Consider the following 17,780-nt stretch of genomic DNA (forward strand, 5'->3'; position numbering starts at 1 on the left):
TAAATAAACTAAAAAAAAAGAAAAAGATGATCCAGTGACTGGGCTTCAACTCTGGAATCTCACAGACTTGGGACACTCAGCTCTGTAGCTCTGAATGTTAGGCATCTGCAATGGAAATGAAATTTGCAGTGCTGAGTTAGACACCCGATAGTCCTTTATAATAAACAGGGAAGAATGGGTGCCCAGAAATGAGGTTTACCACAGTCATCATTTCAGGCAAAGAGACCGTTACGCTAGCCAGATGTAATACTGATAGAAGGGCATTTTCACTGTTCTCTGGTTAAGATTTTTCTTTGTTATGAGAAGGGCGTTTAAATGAATGAACTGTAGAATAGTATATGAACACCATCTACTCCTCCTCTGTAATGTATACAAATCATAACACCAAAGTAAGAACAAGCAAACAAAAGTCTACTTGAATAATCTAATAACTAGGGTTTTTCATCTGGGAGGGAGAAGAGAATCCTATTCCCAAGCTTACTTCCACTTTTTCCCTTATGGCTGTTTATAATGGCTCATCTGGACTTCTACTTATGTGCCTTTGAGAAATGTATGTAGTACAGTATCATTCCACATAACAGAAGAGTTATGTCAGAGACCATTTCAAAGCAGCAGTGATTTGAACAGTTTTAATTTTGGGGTGTCTCATTACAGAGAGACTTCAGCCGCAGAAGTCTGATTTCTAAACATACTAGATAAACAAGCTATTCTTACTGGGAGTTTGGTGTAATGCCAAGAAGTCATATGAGATATTTTTATGGAGTCAGACTTAATAAAGAATCCCTGTTCAGAAGAGATCATAAGAACATGCTGGGCTTTAATGTAGCTTTTAAGTTGTGATGAAATATAAACACATGCTTTGATTGTTCTTAAATGGAACTTTAGTGTTAACTGGAACAACAAATGGGACCATTTCTGAAGACTATCAGATAGTCCTGTGGAATAGAAATGTTTGAACTCCTCCTTCATATGAGACATAATGTGTCTGCTCAGCAAAATTCCTTTTTTTTAAACTGCTTTTATAGATATTTACTATAAAACAGAGGTTATCACATATTACGCTTATGATTTGGTGTTTCTTTTTCATAGGATTAATGTAATGTTTCTGTCCTGAGCCAGTCCTATGACATCTCAATGGTTAGAGGTGAAGCACATTGTTGAGTCACAACCAGAATAGTGCTTTTCCATTGGAGACATTACATTATAATTTGAGGACATGAAATCATAATCATTCATTAGAAGTCACATAAATGCTGAATTATAACTCCTACTTCTGTTTGTTGAAACAAACCTTATTCCCATACACTTGTTTTGTAGTATCTGCTTTATGGTACTACAATGAATTTCACATATACAACTTGACAGCTTTAAGGTTATTAAAGCCTTTGCAAATGCTTGTTTTGTCAAGTTGCACATGGTCCCTTTCCAGTTTTTGCAATTATACTTTCAATACATCACATTAACAGGCAGAAAAAAACTGTTGCTCCGAAGTCTACAAAATACTGTTCAACAGAAAAAAAACACCCTAAAGGAGTACAACCACCATTTAGAGGAATTTGATTAAAAATGAAACACTCATTATAAAGCTAGACAGTGTTCAATACTTTGTTTTATGGAATGTGGTGGTATATTGTACTGGACACGTAATCTACAATTCATGATACTTTCTGCTTAGAACCCTGCAATCAATAAAGAAAAAAAAATCAATGTTTCTTTTAATAACTATGCAATGAATAATACTAGTGGTAATATTGGAGAAGAGATCCATTCAGAATAACTTCTAGAAAACTGAATTACTTTTCCTGTAGCAGAGAAAATATTATGAACTGCATAAGGATGCAGTAATATATTTTGAAACATCATAGGAAACCCAAGCTACTAAACTATACTTCAAGTTCCTAACTTAATTATCATTAAAAAAACATTCAGTAAAGCACAGTTTTTACATAAGCTATATTTGAGACATATCATATTTTAAACACAGAACTGGATCAAATGGACACACTCAGAGATTCTGTTTTTATAGAATTTTGCGCAGTGCTGAAATTTAACTGACACATTCAATATATTTTTTCTCTTCCTTCAGACTTGTTTAAAGAATACCTTCTGATTATTTGATAACAAAAGTAAACAAGTATATAAATTTTGTATTGAATGAAGCCTTAAGTTGCTTTTCAACTACAAGTCACACTAAGACGTAAGAACATGCCCTAATGATTTTTCAATGAGTGTGATTAAGTGCTGTCTTTAAAATCTGTTTACCTACAACATTTTATAGGGCACTATAGACAGAACAGTATATCTATGCCAGCGTTAAGTTAGCTAATAACAGAACACACAGTAGTATTAGCAAAGATAAACCTACGAGATATAAGCCTGCTGCAGATTCTGCACCTATGTCCTCATTGCTAACATGAACAAGAATCCATACTGCTGTATTTGAACCACTGTAGTTATCTGTCTTAGCTAGAATGCTGTGATGAACAGAGATAGTATCCTGAGCAAGCTCTGTTCATCAAGATATTAAAGCTCGTAAACCTTCCACACATGCTTTTACCTGGCTTCTCCTAGCACTGCTCCCATTACTCGATGTTTCTCTTCACATTTGGTATCTTCATTTACATCTGTCCCACCAAAGATGATTCCAAAAGGAATTCTGCTACCTGCAAAGCAGTGACTATGATGAGAAGTTGATCAACATGTCAAGGTAATGACTAGAAGGGGACATTAGAGTGAAAAAGTATATCGATAACAGTGTATCACATATGTAAGCAAAAGCCTTTGAAAAAGAAACCTGGAGAAACTTGAATTTTTATGGTTTTGGCACTTAAAAAAACCCATACAATAACTATGCACTTTCACAGCATGTCTGTCTGTTGTGTAGCTATGAGATTTTCTTTGCATTTTTCCATTCTTAGTAAAAACAATCAATTAGTTTCGACACCTGGCAGCCCACCAGACAGCATATATATTTAAAATGTTATTCACATTTTAATAAGAAGCAGTATTGCAAAGTTTGATCCCAGATATCTAGCCTCAGCCACTCATTCACTGCCCCCTCAAGCATTCCAACACAGTGTTTTGGGTGACCATCCTGCAGTTAGTTACTGAATTTTTTTTTTAAATATTGACTTCCAAAGCCAATTTTACCTCTACGAACAAACGTAGATGGAGCCACACCATCACAAAAGGTCACCAAATTAAATAAGGCAGTATATGTGAACCTGCAACAAAACCATTGTTTTGCCTAATTCCATCCCAAAAGATGGATCTGTGTTTATAACTGGTTGTTCCAAGACATTCTGTGATCACTCAAGTTATGAAATTTGTTTTAGAATGCCTCACAGTGCTCAGAATAGCAAAAGCAGAGGAAGTCATGTTGGCTGTGGGACAGTGTGTGCACAAGACCTTATCAACATTCAAATTTTAGAGTATAAACAAAAAAGTGGTGTCTGCAACCTGGTAAAAGCCTAGTTTTGATACACAGCATCATAATAAATTCATATTTGCTTAAGGGTAAAGTCACCAAAACAGGGTAGAGCAGCACTTCTATGCTAACAGCAGCTGGACTTACATGGATAAGGCCAAAGACTACTTAGATTAAAATAGAAAAGCCAATAGTAGTGTAAAATTCCTTTCTAACAACATTCCTTTTCATGGAGTCAGGTTATTTTTAGTAACTGACAAGTTACCAGTACTGTTCTCCCCTTAAACTAATCAAGAGAGCAGACAATAATGTTTACTGTTGATTGTTTCAGCACTGAAAACGATTAAGTGGTCAGTTTTACACCACATTAAGCTAACAAATAACAGACTCATGGTGGCTAATTATTACATGCAGAACATAGTTTTAAATTCCAAATGGGACTGCAGCTTTGCAAAAAAAACCAGTCTCCAGTAAGACAGCCTACAAAATGTGTCATTAAGGTGGCCAATTTTGTGGATTTTGCAGATTTCTGTTAGCTGTAACAGATGAAGCCAAGGTTTCCTTCTGACTGTGAACAAGAATAAGCAGTTAGGCTGTATTGCCACTATACACTGTGTATCAAGAAAGGCTGAAATTGTTTTTTTCCCTTTTGCTATTAGATGGAAGGGGAGAGGGATCAAAGACTCAGTATACAACACTGTCCTCGGCACTGGACCAACAAGCAGGGCACTAGAGGTTACTGTGTTGATGGAGGTTCTTCCTTTGAGAGATAATATAACTGACCTTGAATGGTCATGGCTGTGAAAACTATTGGTGACACTTTGTACAGCTAGCCACAGTGTCTTAGGGGATGGAGGGGAAATGAGAGGTTAAATTCAGTGAACTCTCATAATTAAAATTCATGGTTAAAAACAAGCAAATAAGGAAATCTTAAAGCAAATGGGGAATGAAATAAATATGTTGATAAAGAGAGAAAACATACTATATGTTTCACATTTATATTTGAAAATTAAGTGAGCTGTAAGATGAGGATTTATTAGCATTGCTAATTTGCTCATTACTAAATGAAAGAACAAACAAAAAGAACGAAAAACTAATTGCCATTCTGGCTACTTAAAGACTTTACTTGGCATTTTTAGATATAACACTCTAATGTTTGTGGATGAAGAGAATTAATGTGCCCTATCAAAGCACCACAGCACTAATCATCAAGAGACTGTATAAAATATATATTGCCCTTCTAATAAATAAAAAAGTAAATAATTATTATGTCATCTGTACATGTGCATTACACACCCAATCACGTAAACAAAGTTTCCAGGATGAGGCCCAAAAGATTGGTAGTATGGTAGTAATGGTAGTATGACTATAATCACTTAATTTCGCTAAGGTATTTCTTAGTATGTGGAAGGATTAAATGTTACAAGAATCAGGAATGCCCTCTGAATCACTGTTTTCCTCCAAGAAGTCTACAATAACTTTTACACTTTGACTAGGATCATCCCAGCAATCATACTACTTACTGTCCTGCTTTTTGCAGATTTCTGTTTTCTTTTTCTTTCAGTTATTGCAGATAGTTTTTGGAACAGACTTATTTAAATTACTGAGCTTTTGTAAATCATTCAAGTATCCAGCTTTGTAGGTCACTTGGGATTTTGAAAAGTTAATAGCAACAGCATTCGGGCAATACTATGCAAGTCAAACCTGCAATAACATTTTACAGTAAACATTTAAAATTCAACCTTATTTTCTGTTCCTTAGCAAAAAAAAAAAAAAAAAAAAAAAAAAAAAAAAGAGATAGTCCTAAGACCTTGCACAAGCCTCCTCCAAACCAATTCTAGGTCTTGTCACAAAAACCAGTCAATCATCTCTATATTCCAACAAGAGAAGTCTTAAAACATACGTTAGCAGAGATCATCTTACAGAATTCTTTTCTATTTGTATTCTAGGATCCCTACTGAAATCAGAGCTCCATTGTAACAAAACACACACAAGCATGTCACACATAATAATTCAGGCTTTCCAAAAACCCATCAGCACAAATTGCAGGGGGACTTCTGAAGTCTGAAAACTACCACAACACAACTTGTACTGGCAGCTGATGAAAGTATCAAATTATGTACCTTTGTCCAAGTGAATACATTTGTACAATAGGAATGTGATCTCAAAAATGGATACACACTTGCAATTTCAATAGGTGACAGTGTCTGTAATTTTGAAAGCCAGTGCTTCCAGTGTATCATTAATGGCAGGCTAAAATATTGTTCTACGTGGCTAGATACAATAGAAAATTTTATTATTTGTCTGGTAACATCCCGTCTCCTACAGTTCAGCTGGCATGAACAACATCTCAAAGTTATTTAATGTCCAAAAAACCCTGACTCATTTTTGAGGAGAAAAATCAAATTAGCCTTTCTGCTTTCTTCTATTTGACCTCAGCTATACTTAGCCAAGCCATTGTCCTCTGAAAGAACACATTTGCTGAAAGTATCTTAATGTTAATATAATGCTCTTATCTTAATGTAGTTAAATACTTAATTATGAAATGCACTATGTGCTTTAAAAGTACATTTATTTAGTTCTCCCCTCTCTGGATCACATCTCCCACAGAGAAAGATTTTCAGCATTTCTGAACATTTGTTGAAGTGGATAAACAGAATAGCTATGTTACATGTGGGTTTATACATTTATAGCCATTTATAACTGTTCGTATTCATTCTCTTCTTTTTCAGTACCTTTTTAAGAGGTATTTTTATTGCAAAATAGAAAGAGGATTACCTTGCAGAAGTCTGCCTCCTTTATAAAGATGAATGGCCAGGGCTGCATCAAACTTGCCTGTGCAGGTTAGATTTGCTATTTCAGTTGGACTTTCACACATGAAAGCATCTTTAAGAATGCAGATATGACCTGCAGCTTGTAGATGATTCCTTCATTATCAGAACAAATAGAAAATGAAAAAAAAAAAAAGATACTATTAATGCTGTAGGCATGCTAGTATATTAACAAGCTTAATCAAAATATATTTCCTTAATAATTTTTGCTCCAACATTCACCTTTATACTAATTTTGTTCAAGCAGCCATGAAGCTATTCACAAGGGGTTTTTTTTCCTGGAAAATGTTTGTTACCTTCACCATTGTGAAGCCACAGTCACACTTCCAAGCAACATAATCTGCATCCATTTTAAGGCCCAAGCCTACAAAGTATCAACATCACATCTGGAAATCAGCAGAAGTGAAGTATGATCAGGATCTTTCCTGACTGAGCTTCACCTGAATATGCTGAAAAGACGCCTTTTGAATTGAGTGTGTGAGACCTTGGTCTTAGAGATTCTTAGATCCTTGTTCTGGAGAAAGGCCACCGAGTGAAAGAAAACACAAATATGTCCAGCTAATTAATGCTATTAAAAATATAGAACATGCAAAAAAAATGTTTGCAGGGACAAAAAAATGAATATATAAATAAAACTGGAGAGTCTTCTGTTTGATTGTGGGTTTAATTGCTTCTTGTCTTAGTTTACCCATTTGTAAAACAGGCACAGGATAATTGAAGTACAAGAAAAAAACTACACAAAAGTAATTACACAAGTACTTTCACAGTCTTTTTTTAAAATCTCAATTGCCAAAAAGAAAAAAAAAAAACAACCAACAAACCCCCCCCATTCTAGCGTCATCTTACCCATTCATCTTTATATACAGTGATTCCTCATATTAAAACATTAATTAAAAGACTGCCAAAGTCAAGAAACTGATTGATTACAGGGAGCTTTACTTGAGGCATTTTGGTGAGCTTTCTTTTAGTCTTTTCTTTTATACTCTAGGCTCATAATTCCGCCCACCGAAATCAGAATCAGTTATCAATGTTTCCATGGCATAATCCAAAGAACACACCAGAGAAAATCCATGTTTTGATAGAAACTAGCACACTGTATCTGCTGACATGTAGTGTTTACATTTTCAATATTATAAAAAGACCACAAGAATGTTTTCTCCTTATTACATACTGTTCCAGTTGATTTATTTCTCATAGCGCATTAATTGTTCTGGCATTAAAATCCTGCTAGTTCAATAGCTTCTTGGATAATGTCGGCTCTTTCCTTTCCTGATCATTTCATATGCTCCCAAGGAATGTAATTTTCTGTCCTGCCGAATTTAGTCATTACTGCAGAAATTGGTGCTAAAAATGTTGTAAAATGTCTTGAGGCCTTGGAAGGAATGTATTAGCACTACATCAGACAGAGCTCCATTGGCACAACATATGGTGCTGTATTTCTTCCTCATTCTAAAAAGAAACTCATTTTACTTTTAACTTCACTGTTTGAAACAAGACCAATAAATTATAATAAGTACTAATAAATAATAAAATACAGCCAGATTGTAAGCTCCTTATTTACACTGTTGAGCAATTATTTACATCAGTTGTCCCATGAACTTGTACCAAGTACCTGCTTGCCTTTTGAAAGAGGCTCCCAATTTATATCTAAATAATGATGCCCAAATCTCACAGCTGTGGAAATAAAATCTCTCGGGCAAATCCTCGGGATGCTCGTGCATGCATTCCATAATATCACAGGTGCTCATTAAATAGTCTAAAAGACTTTTTTCCCATCAGCATTCCAATTACCATAAATCACTATCATGTACAAGCAATATGCTTTCATATTACAATTAATCTGAAAATAACTCTCTCAGGACATCAGGAATCAAGAAACTCAGCTAGGGATTTCACTCTAAAGCATCTTTTTTTTTTTTCACTATACTAAGAATGAATACTTTTCCTTTCCTCCACATTTTCCACAGCTCCAAATCTCACAGCCGAATGACAGCTGTTTCCGCAGTAAATAGAGGGGGACTCCCTCAAGTGTTCCAAAGGCTCATAAATTGTGGATTACATCTATTACTTCACATCTTTTTCTACACATAATGACTCAGGAGCATGTAAAAATTTTGCATACAGCTTAAGAAGAAAAAATTATCAAATTATTCCCAGAATAATTTGAATTCCCAGATGTAAAGAGGCCTTAATCCCATAAACATACCATTGAGTTCAATATGATTAGTAACAGGCTTCAGATTATGCATCTATGGAAATATATGTGTGTAGCAGCAGTTTTATTGGGTAGTATTTAAATACTGAAATTTACAGTGATATTTTCATATTTCCTAAATGACTTTTCATCTTTATAACCAAAACCAAAGCAGACTATGATTTTCACACATATAATGTTATCAAGGAACACGATAAGAGGGTGCTGCAAAGCTATTATATGAGATTTTTCTTGAAGGCTGATCTGTCCATGAAGTCACAGATGTCCCTGAATCAAGCCAAGACAGAAGACATACATTAACCATATCTTTTCTCCTCCTGGCAACTGTGTATTCACATTATTTTGCCATTTTATAAACAAATACTATCTGAATGAAAGATAAAAATTAACATGTCTTCTGCTGTCTGTGAATCTACAACAACACTGAAAATGCTAAATCTCAAGGCTACATTTTCACTCTATCAGTGTTGTATGTGGTAGATAAATTTCCAAGTAAGTGTCTTAACAACCAGTGATTATTGCTTGGATCCAGAATTTGCCTTGCTCTGCCATATCTTTCCCTTCGACCAAAACTCCCATGGAAGCCAATGCCACTGCCTGGGGAGAATAATATTTGTAAAATGGAGTTTGGCTGTCAGATTCCAGATTTTGGGTGTTTTGCTAGGAAGTAACCAAACAGGGAAAACTTCAGTCATTCAGTAAGTTTGAAAGATCATTTCTTAGAGTACATTATATTAGTCACTGCTTACACTGTGATATTTATAACATCTTAATATTGGACAAAGTATTTCCCAACCCCACTGATTTTAGTATTCAGGGAATTCTTTTTTGTTATATTTTTTACGCTCTTTGGAAATCATGAGGCTTTTAAGTGAAACTTATATAAGTGTCTGCTCTGGATCTATACTATATGCAGAGGGATATTGCTAAAAGGTACAATATTTTGCTGACACATGTTTGTACTTTACTAAAGAGTTCTATAGTAAAATATTTTTTGTCCCTTGGAAGGACAAAATAACTCTGCAAAGTTTAATCCTGCCTTATAAATAGGTCTTGCTGTGCAAAACACTTTGGGATGCAGCATACATCAAGTGCAGGCCATGTAAATGCATCTCAGTTCCAGAGGTGGAGGATGAACGCCTGCCTTCCAGCTGCCCTGCTCTGGGAAGGGCCACGCAAACAACAGCAGGATTTACCAGCACCTGTGCAAACCGACGCAGGCAGGTAATAGAAGACCTTTTATGATCTACTATGAAGAGAAGGGGATCTCCTGCTGTACAGGTGCTCTTCTGTGTGATTTTAATGGCAGCAGACAGGGTAAGACTAAACAGAAGAAAAGTTGGGGCTCAGAATTACTCCAATAAATGTCTAAGCTGAAAAATAATTGTAAAGAGGAATGATAAGCATTACTGGATTTGTGGGTTTAATTCTCTTGCAGTTGATTACCTGGAGATTTATAGAATGGCTGTCTCAACTGTCGCATTTCAAATGAGAACTGAAACAATCTCTCCCTCTCCAAAAGATATTTACATATTGACAAAATAATTAATCTAAATCTTTCTAATTAACCAATTAATTCAAGATTTCTATTCCTCCTTACTACCAAGTAATAAAAGATGAACGGAACATTTCAAGGGGCAGAGAAGATTCATTTATTTTCTTTCCTAACATCCTTTTTGGTCTCATTTCTAAGGCTGAAGAATGGCAGCCTAACCAAAGACTTTTGCTTAGTGTTTTATTCTCTTCTGATTGCTCATATATTTTAAGGTGATTAAAGATTATGTGCACCAATACGAATAAAGCCCACAGCACATTCATTATATCACTTGTTTTAGCAAGATGATTTCTAGCCAAATTAGATTCTGGTATCTTTGTCACCAGTTACTTTAAACTCAGGAAATGAATATCTTATTTATGAACAGATGAAGCAGTTATAGGAACAGCTGTAATATCATAAACATAGTATACCCAGTGATATTAAGCCATAAAATTAATCTATGCTGGCAAGCATCCAACCTGGAGACAACTTCATTGTTTCATTTATACTTAACTAAAAGTTGCCATGGTTCAATATAAAAAAAAAAGATTGAACAAATAAATTCATAAGCCTGTACACAGATACAACTGAAGCCAAATATTAATTGGAATATGTATTTTCTGTGTATTAATACATAAGCTACAAAGGTTACTATATGCACTTAACCTCAGGTATGGCAGATTAGTGCAAGAAGTGACATGCCCAAGCCTTTGGACTTACATTTATTTTTTTAAAATGGCATAAAGTCTTAAGAAAACCAGTATTAGATGGAAGCATCTGCGTAGGATGGTTTTAGTGCTAGCTGTCACTTGACTAGCCTTTTAGTCAGGAAAGCGGATTTAATTGCTAGCTAATGCTCTTTTCCCAATCAGACTTTTTTTTCCTGAATGGGCTCATTTATATTATTACTATAAATAACATCTACGGTAGGTGATAACAACTGAACATGACATAAGTTACTGACTCTCAAACACTATTTCTGTTAGATTCCCTTATCCACCTTTATTGTGAATGTGAACTAAATTGACCATTCACTTAATATGTTCTTTTTGTTTGAAAGTCTATATCCATGAGAAAGCAGCATCCACTTTGTATAAGGTATGCCTAGAAGGCAACAGGATGCTAAAGCAAGTTGGTGTACTCTACACAGATCACTGCAGATGTGTTCACATAGCTGCAAATGATTGCGTTAACTGGTAATATGTTAAACCATCTGTCAACTGAGCTGTTGCATCTCACCAAGGCTGTGCCCTCTTTCATACTAAAACACATTAGCTCAGGCCACCATGCACGAGTGACAGCTGGAGAAGGATAACCAAAATTGCTGGTTACCGTGACTCACAGAGGCACCTTGCCAAACCGCTGTGTCTCAATGCAGTATGCTCACATGATCATAATCGATCTCAATTTAGTTAAAAGACAATTTGAAATAATATGCGGACATTTGTTTGTCAGGCTTATTCAGGCTTAGTTTAACTAGAAATAATGCAAAACCAGCTTTCCACTAGATTACCTCTGAATGGCTCCACAGTCTAAATGTTTGTCTGATTTTCCTCATTTTGACATGGAAGATGAGGATAACTGAATATTTAATTTGTAAAGGTAAAAGAAATAATCTCATGGAGAAAGAATGAGCATAAGCCTCCCCAAGAACAACTAGCTTTGTTTTATGCGGTGAGAGCAAAAAGATACGAGGTGAAAGGAAATACAGAATGCCATACAAACCACCACACATGAACTCTGTGCTGACATGTACAGGAAAAAATGTGTATTATAAACATAAGAATATATTTGTTTTATCTCAAACTTTTAATAATAATTATTCTTTTAAAATACAGCAAACTTCAGCCTTCTCTGGTCTTTATGCTCCGTTTGCTGTCTCGAATGCTTGGGTGACTGACATGAGGCAGCACGTAAGTTTCATCGCTATCTTATAAAATACATTAGCACTGCACAAATCTAAGAGTGAACTCGGTCTGACATGACTAGTGTGAAAACTTAAACAATGTCAGAGGATTATTTCTATGTATAACATTAAAAGTGTGACAATATGCAGATCAAGTTCAGGGAAAACTTGTAATAGCAGAAGGCTATCCCAAAAGATTCATCCTAAGAAAAACAACTAAACTGTGGATGACTCTTCGACAGGTAAAAAGCAACTAAGTCCTTATTTTGGGCTTCAAGAGGACAAAACCATAGAGAAATTGTTTCATTTTTATGGTGATTTTTTTTTTTTAAACAAAGCTCCCATGCACAGCAAAGCCCTCAGAAATGCTATCAGCCATGTCCTTTTTCCACATTTCATAGAAAAAGTTAAATGGGGGATGTTAAGAATATTATGTATTTATGCAGTTCTGTTAGTCCAAACAATTTCAAAGCACTAGAGAGTCACATCGATAAGAGCTGCACGCTGAATCCCCACAGCAAGGACACTAACGGGAGCAGCTCTTGCAGAACTGCTGCTCAAGGACAGCTCCTGTACAGACCCTTCTTCCAGAGCTCCCAGAGCCTACTGCTCTTCAAACTGACTTCTCCTCTTCTGGGTATTTCTCAGAGCAGGCAGCCCTTCGGAAATCCACTGCACCACTGACTAACACCGGTTGTGCAAGGGCTCTGTGGGGCAGCTGCTCAGGGGACCTCTGCTCTTGGCTTGTGAGCCGCGCTCACCCTGCAAGTGCGAACTGCTCCTGTGCCAGCAAACTGCCCTGAGCAGAAAGGTCTTTTGTTTGTTTTAGGGGATTTTTTTTGGGGGGGAAACCCCTGGGCTCTCCCTCTCCCTTACTCCCCGGGCAAAGGGGTACACGTTGCCCAGACAGAGCCGCAGCAAAGCCGCAGCGGGGGCCGTTCCCCCCGCACCCGGGCTCGGCCCCACAGCCTGCAGGCCCCGGCTCCCCGCCAAGCGGCGGATCCCCCCCGCCCGGGGCTGTCGGCGAGGGCCCGCCTCGGCGCTCGGCCGCCGTCCCCCTCAAACACCCCCGGGGCAGCCGCCCAGGCGGCTGAGGCGGCAGAGACACACCGCCTCCGTGCGCCAGCGGGGACAGCGAATGGCGGAGGGCCCCCGCCGCCCTGCCCCGGCCCCAGCCCCGCGATGGGCCCGCGGCACCGGCCCCCAGCGCGGAGCCCCCTCTGCCCGCCGGGAAGGGCTGCGGCGGCCGCAGCGTGAGGGGAGGGGGGGCCGGCCCCGCCTCCGCGCCGATGAGCGAGGAGCGCAGGCCGGAGCGGTGGCGAGGATGCTGAGGGGTAAGCGGGCAGGCAGCGGGGCGACAGGCAGCGGGGGGACAGGCAGCGGGGATCCCCTCTCCCCCTGCATCGCGGGGCGGGGGGCCACTTACTGTATCCTGGCCGCGGTGGTCGCGTTGCCGGTCTGCGCTCGGAGGGACGCCAGCAAGAGCAGCCTCATAGCGGCCCCTCCTGTCCGCCCGGGCGGGAGCCACCTCACCGCGGGGCAGCGCCGCGGCCGCCGCCTCCTTCACCTGCCGCGGCCCCGCGGCCTCCCGGAAACAGCGCGGCGGGGCGGATGCTCCACCTGCCGCGGCCCCGGCCCGCCCAGCCGCCCCGGGCCCCGCGTTTGGTGGCTCCGACCTCCCCGCGAGGGCTGAGCGCGGCCCTTGGCATGGCAGGACCCGTCTGGCGAGGGGACGGCCGCGGCCTTGCCAAGCATCCCTGGTCAGAGAACACTTGACCACAGAGCCAAGCTCCCAGTCTTGGGCCAGTAGGGTCGGGTCCCTTCCCTCCACCTCTAAATAGCGCTATGTATTTTCATTAAACAGTCACAAAGATGATGTGCTCTAAGTCTTAAATTGTTGGTCGCACAAGAGACCTCCAGAGAAGAACATCAGGGGAAGGTTGTATCAGCTACCATCTCCTGAGGCGGTTCCTCAGCTACACCACGGTTGCCATGTGTCTCCCAAGATGAAGGTGGTTCATATTTAATGCAGGAATGGTGAAAAAACTAATGGATCATGTGGATCAGATGCCAACAACCAGAAAAGCCAGAGGAATGTGCTAGTCCAAAGAACAAGGCAACGGGATGGGCAAAGTCCGCACTAAATGTCAGGAAGGCCATATGGTGAAGCAGAGCCAAAGGTCTGTAAGGCCAGGGGAAAGCTCTGGTGAGGAACCACAGCCTCCACAGCAGCAGGCAGAATCCAAAGATACAACAAAGCAGGGAAGAGAAAAAGGAAGAGCCTGAACTCGGGACCAAGAAAACTGCATTCCAAACTATGGAGCCAGTCTTCAGGATAAACCCCAGCTGTAACAAGAAAAACAGTGAGCAGCTAAGATCAGATGGATGGGGCAGCAGGCAGTAAGACCGAGAGGCCAGTTTATGGAGTCTGTTGGGAGATTGATAGCAGCCAGGTGGCTGACTGTAGATATCCATGGCCTTGAATTTGATTCAACATTTTGGAAAAACATTGAGAACACGTGCAGGACATTTATGGCTGTGAGGCAGATGAGAAGGAGGGCTTGATGTAACAGAAAACTCACTTTTTTGCCTGTATACTTACAACATGGCCTGGTTCCCTGACGTAATTCACCACAGGGCCACACTGATACTTGTTTCCCCAAGGCTGCAGAAGACAGGGAATGGTGGTCTGTAAACTGCAGTGCCTGTTTATTGTGGCTTAAATTACTCATCAAGTCTCAATGTGAGGTAGAGGGAGAAAAATATGCCACATATAGAGAAAGGCTCTTAGATTTAATAATTTTTAAAATAGTAGTTCTTCAAATAACTTGTGTAGATCTCTGAGGATGACAGGTATTCAGGAACTGAGGGTTTAAAAGTGATAAAGATACATATTGGAGTGTATTCTGGCAAATTGTAAGCATTGTGGTATGCTGGCTCGCATTTTGCTAATGTGTCTTCATGCTGCAGAGCTACGTTCAACTGTCTGCGTCTCACTGAGTTATCACTTAGAAATAATTCAGCACAACATTGTTCAGACCATTTTAAACTCCATCCAAACTAAAAAAAGGTGGCTACAACTTAGAAGAGCAACAAATCTTGCATAAATGCTAAAAATAGCATAAATGCTAATTTAAGGGTAGGCAGGACCAAGCTATTTTCATCACCATTTTAGAAAGCGTTTCTGGCATGAAATCCCAGCCCCACTGAAATTTAAGAGGGCTTTTGTCAGTCCAGCCAGGATTCTGGCCTTGAAGTTCATTTCACTGTCAGTGGCCTATATAAAGCATATTTGGGCTTTTGAGGGCACTTGCCACCCTCAAATCTAGCACTAGTCATCTGTTAGTCACTGCTGCCCAACTGTCAGTCTAACAGTCCCAGAATGTATCACACAGACTACATGAAGCTTATGCAGCTGTGTTCCAATCTCCTGTTACGTTGCTACTCTAAATCCTTTCCCAACAGACCTTCCTTCTGGTTCCAAGATCTCCCACACACAACATAGCTCATCCAGCTGCCCTCCGGCTGCATCGCACCAAGAAAGGCTGGCAGCGTGCATGTCAACCAAGAAACACACCTTGCCCTGTTGCTGCAGCCCTGTACCTAAAACGTAATCCAAAAATGGGGATATTCCCTAGTTGCACGGCCTAAAGCAGGATACGTGACGATGCTCAGAAAGTCATGTTTTGGGTTAAAAGGAAGCTGCGGTTTTTATATTTACACGCGATACCTAATTACAAATAGCTTGGCCATTGTAACTTTCATCACCACTAGCTCTAAAACCAGACAATAGCTATCCAGCACATTTAGTGTAAAACACAAAAAAAACCCCAAAAATGCAAACATCAAAGTAAGACAAGGCTTGCTCCATGAGACCAATGAGGAAACTTAACCAGTCATCTGGGAAAGAAAGAGGAAATAAAGGAAACAGTCCAAGAGGTCTTAACATTTTATTACTGTTTATGGTAAGTCTGGTTTTTATGCTATATAGGCCTTAACTGACAAAATTAAAAATCTACAACTCTTTGCAGCATTAAGTATTGTTGTGTCTTTGAAAACACGTACATGCACTAATGCATCACTGTACAGAAATAGGTGCATTCATTGTATTCAAAGAAAGGGTCATGGAGGTATCTTAATGAATAAGTTTTAAATATACTGTAGCTAAGTGGAGTAGAAGTCCTCTTCTTGTTTGGAGGAAAATTAAAAATCACCTTCCTGAAGCTGCTATACTTCCAGAGAGAATGTTCAGGTTATAACAGCAGCTTTTGAATTTTAGTGACAGTACCTACTTCTCAATACCTGAAGATTAAACAACATTTTTATAACATACATTTAAAATACTATTCAGCATTGCAAGGTGTTTGTAACAGCTGTGGGGCAGGCCAATATAAAAATCTCACCCCACTCCCTAAGGTAAATTATGAAGGGCCTAGAATGTGGTATCTGCATTTATTAAAACACAATGCAAAATGTGCTTAATTGCTTTGTAGTCTCTAGAAAATACTACTAGACCCCTTAGAAAATGTAATCACTATTGATATGATACAGTGTATCAAGCTAGGCAAAGCTGAAATCTAATATTTTAAATTACAGAATCAGTCATGTTACAGTAGTTCACAGAGATCTCTGTACAGCTACTTGCATTTCCTTTATTGTCCTTTGTCATGAAATTTAACTAGTTAAGAGAGCAAATATATTTGATGAGTCATTTTTATGGCATGTTATTTACAAAGGCCCATCATTAAATGAATATATTTACTTTTACAAGCATCGCGTGCTCAATTACCAACGCTGCTCCAAAAACGTCATACCTAGATGTTGGGTATAACTATATGATGTCAATCAATTTACCTTTTTCATTTAAAACACACAACAAGGAGTATCCTTCCCACTTTGTTCTGGCCAAAATCAGGACATTAAAATCTGCTGTTGAGGACAATTACATACTTTCACCACCTTTACCTCAGCATACATGATGGTGGAACAAAAGAACATCTCAGGGCCCCAATCCTGCAACTGCTCGTGTGTTTTCTCATTTTAGTCATGCATTTTGTTCCAGTCAAATCAGAGTTTCATTCTCCACGTGTACTTACCACGTATGATTACTGCAGGTACACCTCAGATAACCCTGACTCCAACCACCAGCTGTACGTACAACACACATCCACCCAGCCGGTGCTCTCCCACTGCGGGGCCAGTGACCTCGGTGCAGCTCCGAGTGCTGCAGCACAACACAGACTTCAGAGGCATTTACAGCGCACATTCACGTTTTTCTGCAGCATGGCCATTTTACGGGGACGACCCTTGCTTTTGCTTTTCCATCTGAGAAGCAAAGGAGGGAGACAAACCGCATTTTGATTTCACTGTCGTTGGTATCACTGGATAAACCTAAGGAGAAAATGAAGGCTCCCGTGGAAGCCAGCGCTGAACCGGTGACGTTAATAAAGTCACACAGCTCCAGTTAACGCCTAAGATGTAATTCCCAGCCTGAACTAACGCACGAAATAACCACCGAACCGATTTTCCCTGCTGCAGCCTCCCCGCACCGGCCCTCTTTGCCCCGCCTGCCATCCCAATGAAAGCGGCGAGGGAAAACCTGCGGGGAGAAAGCTGCCGCCTCCCTTCCCCGGTGAAGCTCCGCACACCGGCAGGTGTAACCAACGCTCGGCTCGGCTCGGCTGGGCCCCGGCACTGACGAAACACCCCGCGGCCTGCTCGGCCCGGGCGCCCAACCCGGAATCCCCTCACGGCCGGTAGCTCCGAGCGGACCCACCCCGGAGCTTCCGGTCCGCCATGTCCCGCCCCCACTAGCCCCGCCCCGTCTCGCCTCCGACGCCGCTCCCTGCAGCTCAGCCGCCCAC

At 40.0% G+C, this 17,780-nt stretch overlaps 1 protein-coding gene across 2 annotated transcripts in view; it reads right to left on the bottom strand.

Annotated features, from left to right (window-relative positions):
- Positions 1–13,421, bottom strand: part of GLT1D1 (glycosyltransferase 1 domain containing 1) — a 53,658-nt gene extending 40,237 nt beyond the window's left edge. For both annotated transcript variants that reach the window (XM_068412711.1, XM_068412710.1), the window contains exons 1-3: positions 13,343–13,421; positions 6,206–6,354; positions 2,558–2,663 (exon numbers count right to left, since the gene is read on the bottom strand). In XM_068412711.1, coding sequence (XP_068268812.1) covers positions 2,558–2,663; positions 6,206–6,354; positions 13,343–13,410 — 323 coding nt within the window. In that variant the 5' untranslated portion in view covers positions 13,411–13,421. The remainder of the gene's footprint in view (positions 1–2,557; positions 2,664–6,205; positions 6,355–13,342) is intronic.
- Positions 13,422–17,780: the final 4,359 nt, after the last annotated feature.

The sequence above is a fragment of the Nyctibius grandis genome, chromosome 14 (genome assembly GCF_013368605.1).
Source record: "Nyctibius grandis isolate bNycGra1 chromosome 14, bNycGra1.pri, whole genome shotgun sequence".
Lineage (NCBI taxonomy): Eukaryota > Metazoa > Chordata > Aves > Nyctibiiformes > Nyctibiidae > Nyctibius > Nyctibius grandis.